This window comes from Vigna unguiculata, chromosome 2 (genome assembly GCF_004118075.2).
Source record: "Vigna unguiculata cultivar IT97K-499-35 chromosome 2, ASM411807v1, whole genome shotgun sequence".
In the NCBI taxonomy this organism is placed as follows: domain Eukaryota; kingdom Viridiplantae; phylum Streptophyta; class Magnoliopsida; order Fabales; family Fabaceae; genus Vigna; species Vigna unguiculata.
In genome coordinates this window covers 17,088,596-17,098,574 of record NC_040280.1, presented here as the reverse complement: position 1 = coordinate 17,098,574, position 9,979 = coordinate 17,088,596, and the positions used below count along the sequence as shown (strand labels likewise).

At 33.3% G+C, this 9,979-nt stretch overlaps 1 protein-coding gene across 1 annotated transcript; it reads right to left on the bottom strand.

Moving 5' to 3' along the window:
• Positions 1-7,840: 7,840 nt before the first annotated feature.
• LOC114166951 (LOB domain-containing protein 41-like) lies at positions 7,841-9,130 on the bottom strand. The gene is made up of 2 exons (XM_028051838.1): positions 8,931-9,130; positions 7,841-8,436 (listed from the first exon to the last, which is right to left on the bottom strand). Exons 1-2 carry the CDS (start codon positions 9,118-9,120, stop codon positions 8,012-8,014), a joined length of 615 nt encoding a protein of 204 aa, XP_027907639.1. The 5' UTR covers positions 9,121-9,130; the 3' UTR covers positions 7,841-8,011.
• Positions 9,131-9,979: the final 849 nt, after the last annotated feature.

Here is a 9,979-nt window from a genome sequence, read left to right as displayed (position 1 = left end):
GAAAATAAGAAAAATGTGTGGTAGTATAGGAGCGTAGAATCGAGAATGAATGAATGGTGTGTAGTGTGGTGTGTATGATTGGTGTTAGAACGTGTGCATGTGTTGTTGCATCTACATCATTTTTCAGCCCCTAAGACTGCCTATTACAGGTTGCATTAACCGCTAAAAGCTCCCTTCTAACACTAAGCTAACTCCTAACTAGATTAATTAACTAACTCATCTTAACCAACCACCTAGGTAGCAAGTTGTCCAACTGTAGCTACTCCTTGGATCAAGTCACCTAAGGTGTACCCTTGTGTCCATTGGAGCTCCTTCACCTCCTATAGCAAGTAGCACAACCAGCTGGTTTTGACAACTCATCTCTAATTCCAATTCCAAGCCTTTCACGTGCATCCTCCAAGGGTAACTTTTGGTTTGGTTCCTTTCAACCCTTCATCTCAGCAGCAGCTCCCTTTGGTGTTAGGAATGACTTTGAAACATTGCCAAGTTGGCCTTTTTGGATTCAGAATTTGCAAAGTAAGTAAACAAATGCAAAAGTACAACTAAAATCACAAACTACACTATATTAGTTAAATATACAAACATCAATGAAAATCTAAAATTCAATGTAGATATGAACCAATTTTTCATCCTTTCAAGGTTAGCACAAGTGTAATTAAGTGCTCCTAAGCTTTTCCCATAGATGCCATGTCAATTGATGTCAATTGTGAAAAGTTAACTATTTAGCAAAAAGTCAACTCAGTAGCATTTTCATGAAATTTTGTTGATTCAGATTCTCCCATGGCTTTCTCTGACCTCTTGAATGCTATCCTTGAATCTTTTATCCTCATTATACTAAAAAAAATATCCAAATTGATGTTAGTCACACTAAGACTCTTCCTAATGACTCTTAAACTAGACCATAAACTCTAGTCCTAGGTCTATTTATGTAAACTAAGATGCCATTAATCTAACTATGCTTCTATCATGTATGCTAAACTAGACTATCCTAATAGTACTTCTAAAGTTTACACTAAAAATGTACTTAAAAAGATCTAATTAAGCTACTTTTGTAACACTGGACTAAAAACCTAACTAAACTAATTCTAAGCTAATAACTCCTAATTAACATCTTAAACCTACCAAAAACAACACAATTAGCTAAGAAAAACTCTAGAGATAAGGGACTTATCAGTAAACAAGAGTTAACTTCTCTAATCATGTTTATCTAAGTTAATCCCTTGAAATTGGGGAGTTACATGTATTAGTTCCTAAAATCTAGGAAATGCATGATGAAGTGGTTAGATACAATGAATGGGAGCCTAAGGTGGGTTGAGAAATGTCAAGGTACAATGAAAGAGAGCCTAAAGGAAGGAGAAATTAACTAGATATATTGAAGGGGAGCCTAAGGTAGGTGAATGCATCTATAAACTTGGAATACTCCTAGTTTCTAGATTCATCCTTCCTTCCCTCAAGTTCTAATCTTCTCTCAAATTATTATTTATTTATATATAGTTCCTTTAATCTCTTCTTCTAATGCTTTGAGTTTCCCACTCGTGAGCCTTCCATGATACTTCTCTTTAATTTCTTCTTCTTTATTCTCTTTAGCCATGCTTCATGTTTGAATTCCTTATTTCTCATGTTCTCTTTCTTCAACAAGCTCTTCATCATCTTTATCCACATCATCAACTAATGACCCTTCATTAGACAAATACCATGGAGGACTACATAAGTCAGTTTGAATGCTGAATTGCATAACTACCCAAGCTTGGTGAAGAATAATATTTCTTGTATTTCTCTTATGCATGAATATTGAAATGGGTAATTAGCCAAGAAGGGGGATTGAATTGGTTTTATAAAATTTTGGTTACTTTTGAAAACTTAAAACACCTTTGAATTGAATCAGATCAACCACGAGATGAGAATGCAAATGCTACTAGACTGCACACTTTCAATTGATTAAAAATGGGACAACAGGCTGATTTCATTAAACCGTTAATAGTGTAGTGTAAATCAACAAATGAAAATATCATAATAGTCTATTGAAATACTAGGAATTATGCAGAATTTCAAATTTACAGTTTAACTAAAAAATAGCTTGAAAGACTTATCAAGATTAATTCAAATAAGCAATACATATATGAGCCAAGCCTTAGGTCGTGCCAAAACACACAAGAATAGTTAAAATATTATACAATTCAAAATTCTTGAAACTTTAAAGGCTTAAATACATTTTTGGTCCCAATTTTTGTAACCTTTGTTTCCTTTGGTCCTCATTTTTTCGAAATGTTTAAAATGGTCCTAATTTTTGTAATTTGTGTTCAATTTGGTCCTTTTTGCAGATGCTGTTTAAATCGTTAACAGAAGTGAACAGTAACTGTCACGTGTCACTCCGTGGTTTTTTTAATTTTTTTTAATTTTTTTAAAATTTTTTTATTTTAAAAACAGTTGTCCACGTGTCAAGCCAACATTGTGACACGTGGCAGTATCTCATGGCTTATATTCAATTTGGTCCCAATTTTCGTTAATTTTGTTCAATTTAGTCCTAATTTTCGTTAATTTTGTTCAAATCAGTCCCAATTTTGCTCCTCTCCAAATTGACCAAATTTAATTTTTATATAAGTGTTGTACTGAATCATTTAAAAAATAATGAAGAATTTTTTTTCTAACTTTAAAAACAATGAAGAATTTTTCCTCTAATTTTAAACTAACTTTAACCCTATTTTGTAAATGTACCAAAAATCACCCATGTATAATAGCTTCCCTCCAAAAATATAGTTAGGTTCGGTATAAAAATAATGAAAGAAATATTTAAAATAAATGGGGATTTTAATAAAAATAAAATTTTGAATAAAATTTTCGTTAATTTTTTTAATTTGGTCATTTTGGATAGAGACAAAATTAGGACTGAATTGAACAAAAATAAAGAAAGTTGGGACTAAAGTGAACAAAATTAACAACAATTGGGACAAAAAAAAAAGTCACGAGATACTGCCACGTGTCATAATGTTGGCTTGACACGTGGACAACTTTTTAAAATTAAAAAACATTTAAAAAAATAAAAATTAAAAAAAGCACGGAGTCACAAGTGGCAGTTACTGTTCACTTCTGTTAACAATTTAAATGGAGTTTGCAAAAAGGATCAAATTGAACACAAATTACAAAAATTAGGACCAATTTAAACAATTCGAAAAAATGAGGACCAAATGAAACAAAGCTCACGAAAATTGGGACCAAAAAGGTATTTAAAACATAAATCAAGAGAGAAGTGATAGAGTCAAGCACAAGGACACAAAGTTTTTATACTGGTTCACTCAAATCTGAGCTACATCCTATTTGTCAAGGCAACCCGAGCCTGACTTGCACTATTTCAAAAGATTTACACAATCCACAATATTACACTTTTAAAATAAGCAAAAACACAAACTAAGACTCTTGAATCCCATAAGAATCTTGAAAAGCACAACAAGATCACACTTGCATACCTGGAAAACCACTAAGCAACACCTAGAAACCTGAGAAAGATCAAAATTGAATGAATGCTCTCCCAAGCCAACCAAACCTCTTTCTCCAAGTTCCTAAACCAAGCAAAATTTCTTCAAGAAAGATCAAAGATCAATCACCAATAGTTGCACTTTTGTAAGATCTAGAGAGAAAGAGAGAGTTTTTCCCAAAATATTGAATGATTTCGCGCTCAAAATGACAAGTCTCCCCTATTTCTTTAAAAAAACCTGAATTTATAGCCAATCTATTAGCTTATTCAATAAGTTGATTTTTCCATTCAATCTGTTGATTAAGTGAAATCAGCTGATTAAAAAATAATTCAACTGGTTGAATATGTACCAAATAAAACTATTGTAGCAAACCATTTAACATGTTAAAAACCAATTCAACAGGTTGAAAGATACCAACCAAACCCTAGACATCTATATAATGCGAAATGGTCTACATTATGAGCACCAATCTTCAAGCTTTGTGTTCTTCATGTAAAACTCAAATTCAGCACACACTCCAAGCTTGATCAACATATGAAACTTTAAGTCTTCACATCTTCATCAATTTAAGATAGTTTCATCACGTTCTAATACAATATTGGCTTCGTGTATCTTCATCAAATCTTCAAGCAACAAATCATTTGTGCTAACATTATGGACTTCGTGATGATATTAAAGCACGAATATGTAGTCTACACGTTGCGCATCCTATGGCAAGGGGTAGATTGATGAGTGTTGCCAAAGCTATTAATGTAGAGTTGTCAAGACCTCACAAGAGGTGTCTCCCCCTGTAAAATCACTTTGAGATATATAACGAAATGTTACCAAAATTTTGTGCCATCATTCTTGTCCCATGTGGTATCCTCTAGCCACCCTTCTCTAGAGTTGGCCCAACCTTTCAAGAGAACCATCAAACACCTTGTTAAGACTTTGGCAAGTGTACCAAGTCATTCAAGTAATAAAAATGGTAAGTCCAAGTATCGTTTTCCCATGAGAATTGCGTTTGTTTAGTTAACTAGGTGTACTTACTAATTCAAGCATTAAATGTAACCATAGATTAATTCGAAACAAGTGAAAACATAAATATTTCTAAACTTTAAAGTGATAAAATAACCAAGGCAAAGACTCATTGGGGTTGGAATTCATGACCAAAACTCTAAGCAATCATCTCACAATATATATCTCTCATCTACTCAAGCATTGACATCAAAGGTATTCAAGCCCTAATCCCTTAGGGGCATGTTTTGAACTTTTATGTAAAAACACTAATCCCTTAGATGTTTAAACACAAAAGAGACATTAAAAACGATGTCTAGAATGACCAAAAGCTTTGGTTTATGTCTAGAACCAAACCTCTAGGTTGTTCTATCCATCTAGGGTTCCAAAACACTTTGCAATGATTAGATACCACAAAAACGCATAGATATTCCATCATGCACGAAAATAATGTAGATAGAACACAAAAGCAGTGAAAGAGATTCTATTGCATATATGAAACTACAATGAATTTAGGTACATTACATTCAACCCCAATGAAATGTAGTTTAGCTACTCCTATACATCTAGAGCACAAATGGAGTTGGAATGGTAGAATGAATGAAGAAAGATGAATCCTTTAAGCTCCAAAAGTGTCTCTGCCTTCGTCTTGAGTTTTAGTAGTGTTCCTCCCACCAAAACTGCGTTTCTGTTTGAGTCTCGACACTTTTAATGTTTAAGCAAAAACTGAAACTCGCTGAGCCAGCATATATTCTCGCTGCGCTAACAAGCCTTCCTCGCTGGGCTAGTGAGTCTTGGTCGCTGGGCGAGCACGTCTAGGTAGTTGGGCGAGTGACTCAGGCAGCTACTAGTGATTTTTCTTCAATCTTCCATTTTTTTCTACAAAAGTCCACAAACATCAAAGTAAACCTGCTTTTTGAATAAAATAACAAAATCCTAAATTATTTCATGGGATTAACACAAAAAATACATGAATAAAAGTCAATTAAGAGCTTCTAAGAAGTGTAAATAATAGGTAATTATCACACTTATCACACCTCCATCACACCATAACATCATCCAAACCGAGACACTTCTTCCTTTTCCCAATTACTTTCGCACCAACCATCCAGTTATAAACTCATCTTCATGCTTTGGCCCAATCTAGCTTGAATAGGAGGCTATCATTTATGCCTCAATTTACTTTCTTGCACATAATCTCAAATTATGGAACAATTCTTTAGTTTGTATTAGTTATTAATTATGCAGTTATTTGGTATTGCACGAGTCTCTTGGGAAATGATATTCCAGTAAATTTGGTTCGCTTATGGCACATGAAATGTGGCAATATAAACTTTAGAATTCTCTCAAAGAAGAACAAACAACGTATTGTAAGAGGTTTGAATTATTTGTCACTTAATGATAATCTCGTTTGTGAATCATGTGTAAAGGGAAAACAAGTTAAAATTTCTTTCAAAATTATACATGATATTTTGACACAAAGACCTATTGAGTTGATTCTTATTGATATGTTTAGACTAACAAGGATTGAGTGATGAAGACATGACTACCACATCCAGCACCATGGAAGCCATCCCAAGGAGAATCACAAGAAGCATGACAAAAGGGGAGGCCTTTCCATCTCTATCCTTATTTAGCATTTCTCCAGTTTGATTTTCATGAAGTTGGCTTTGTTGACTCCTCTTAGTTGACTTGTTGACCTTGACCTAGGGTTGACTTATTAACTTAACTTAAGCCAACATGTTAATACATATTTATTTGTTTTGTAGGACAATTAAAGAGGTAGCGCACATGGAGACTAGTTGTCACATGTGGAGAGCACATGTGGAAGAAAGAGAATGAGTAAGGCACTCTGGAAACATCTAGAATGAGGGACCACATGACTTGGTCAAGGATCCACCTTGAAGGGTTCTAGAAACATCTAGAACATGTTCTGCATGACTTGGCTGAGAAGTCTCTCTAGAAGGCCTTAGTGTGCACCATTTGACCTACCTTCTAGATTATAAGGTTTATTATTTGCATTGTAATCCTTTTGAGACTTATGGCTTTTTACTTAGAGACCCCTAAACACTTCTATATAAGGGGTACTCTACTACTTGTAAAAGGGTTGATCATTTTGGAATTTATATACACCTTTGTCTTCAACCTTTGTAAGAGTATCTTCCTTTGAGAGTGAGACTTTTAAGCCTTATCTTGAGCTAGACTCAAGTGACGACACTTAACACTCATCTTCAAGGTTCCATGGCTTTTGCCAAGTCTTGTAGTGGCGTGATTCTCACATTTTTCCATTCCTTCTCTTTCCACTTTCATGTTTCACTTCTCTTTGTTTTAATTCGGCAATTATGTTCCCTTTCATCTTATGATTTTGCTTTATGAATCAATCATTTGCCCTTCTTCTTTAGAGCCTTTTGAAGTGCACTTTCACATCTAGGTAACTTGCTATCTTAATGTCTAGTGGGAATCTTCATTAGGTTTTCTTAATCAACTATCACCATATTCTTAATCTTAAAAGGAATCAAGTTAATCCTACATCATTGAGTCTCTAAGTGACATAACATATGGCCTAGTAATTGTAGATGACTAGATTAGATGGACATGGGTTAAATGCTTAAGACATAATGATAGGTCTTATAAAGTCTTTTTGTGAGTTCATGAAACAAGTTCAAAATGAAAAAAGGCCTAAAAATTATTTATGCGAAAAATGATCATGGTGGGGAATTTAAAATGAAAATATTTTTATGAACTTTTTGAAACCTTTGGTATTACCTATAACTTTCAACTCTAAGAACACCACAACAAAATGATATTTTAGAGATGAAAAATAGAGCTTTTTAAGAAATGACAAGAACAATGTTAAATGTGAATTCTATTCCTAAACGCTTTTAAGCATAAACAATTAGACAACTTGTTATATACAAAATAGAATTTATATAAGACCCTTTCTCAAAATAAATCTCTATGAATCGTGGAAAGATAGAAAACCCAACATTTAATATTTTCATTCATCTAGTATACAATGTTTTATATTAAAGACAAAAGATAATTTACGGAAATTTAAATCCAAGTGATTAAAATTATTTACCTGGCCAGTCAAAGACGTCCAAAGTGTAAGTAATAAAGGACGTGTGATAAACTATTATTTTCCTTTATTTTCTTCTTTTTTTTTGCCCGTCTTTTATATATATAATATAAAAAATAATTATTTTACTTGGTCAATAGAATATTAACCAAGAGCATTTATTATCTTAAATAAATCATTAAAATATACCTATAGGATTAAATGATGGAAATATTTTAATACACGACTTTTAAGATCATAAATAATTTTAACTGGTAAAAAGGAAATTTATTAAATTTAAGTATCTGCTCCATTAACCAATATACACTTAATTAAAACACCCACCAACATTTACATCTGACAATGTCCAATGCTCCTTTTCTACATTTCTTCTAGAAAAAAGAAAAACAAAATTTAAACACATTATTTTTTTATTACATTTTATTGGTTTGGTAGCAGCACTTCATATCAAGAGAAGCCTAGTCTAGCCAAGAGTGAGCTCCAAATCAATATTATTGGCTCCACCATTTATTCTTGGCTTGTCAGCCTTCACTATTTCCCCGTTACCACCCTCGAACCGTCTTGGCTCATGGCTTAAAATTGGTTTCCATAATGTAGCTGGGTTGACCAAACCCACATGTGACATTGGCATGGTAACATCCTCGGTCGTTTTGTGCTTCTTAGATTTTCCTTTCACCTTGTCCATGTTCGCATCTTTGGACACATGACGTATGTCAAGGAGTTTGGAACCACGGTCGCTTGGCATGACATTGATCTGGGACCCAGCTAGCACCGCGTCAACAGCAGCTTGGCATTGGGCCCATTCACCACTCCAAAATAACCCAACTGATCCAAATGTTGGGTTTATGATTCTCCCACAGGCCTCGTACATTAGTGACTTGAAAACATCTGAAATTTACAACTCTTGTCATTTTCTTCACGAGGTAAGCAATTAATATAATTTTTTATTTTCAAAATATTTCCCAAATCACACCCAAAAATTGATGTAGAATAACTCTTTGCATCATACTATATATATAGACAAAATTCTTTCTCATCCTATTATTCATTGTAAAAAAAATATACGGTCATTGTAGTGTTATAACTAGAAACAAATGACACGAAAAATGTATTTTCATCAATATTTATTGTTATTCCTTGCTTTATTAACCCGTTAAATCCTGATTGTTTTGTTTTTGGTCCTGAAATTCGATCTTAGCCACTTTATTTCGGTATTTAAAGTGTCATGCAAACTACTTCTAAGACCAAAAATAATATTGGATCAAATCACAAATACCAAACTTATTTGTAATCACAAATAGATTTAAAAAAAAGAAAAGTAAATGTTTGAAATACCAAATTTTAATTAAAGGTGTAATGGTATAATTGTGAGGGAAAATCACCAGTTCGATGTTGTTGTGGGACAGCATTGATGAGATTGAGCAAGCCGGCACGACCATAGAACTTAGAAAGGAAAAGGGTGGCATTAGCTTGTGCCTCAGAAGAGTTTATCCATTCAAGACATGGCCTAATGACACAGTCCTCAGTACAACCTTTGCGAAGAATGCGACACCCATTACAACTAATCTTCATGCTGCCTTCTGATGAGTGTGTGAAAGAACAGTTTAAGGGACTCTATATATATATATATATATATATATATATATATATATATATATATATTAACACCAACCAACCCACCAAGTGAAACTAGCCAGGTTGGTAATCAAATGTTCCTGGTATTGATGTTCTTTTATCCCACGGTTTTTTCTTTTTCTTTTTCTTTTTTTCCTTTTAATAATTTCGGGTGGGGACTTATTACCTTGGCAGTATCTGAGGCTTTATGATAGCACTGCATGAAAAGAATAATGACATGGGAACTATGCGATGTGAAATTTGTAATTGGTTGCGAAAACAAAGAGTATAAAGGTAATTCTATAAGGTAATGTAACAACATGAGTCATTTCAAATGGTGTCATTTGTGACACATGTTGTATTCAAGGAATAAAACCGTGGGTAAATTGACGGATAAGGACACAAGCTTATGTTGACCAATTTTCATAAAGTATATTGGAGCTCCCTTAAATAAGGAGTCAAACTTTTTTTTTTCTTTTCTATTTATTATGAATATGGAGAAAAACTATGTGGGGCCATGGGCAAGGGTGGAATATATATACGCCCATGGTTTTGGTCAATGACTTCATTAATGTGCAATGTTGTTCTTTTTCCTAATGTGGAAGCCAAGTGTTTTTTGTGAAATTAATTGTCTAACACAACATTTATCAGATAGTATCCTCCTTAGTTGGATAACTTGTACATTAGTTATTTGATGATGTCATCTATTGTCCTTTTTTTCTAACTAGTTAATTATTTTCTCTTTCCTTTTGCATAAAATCAAAGTTTCGTGTAAAATATTTTGGACATGTTTTCAATATAAGAATTATACTTTAGA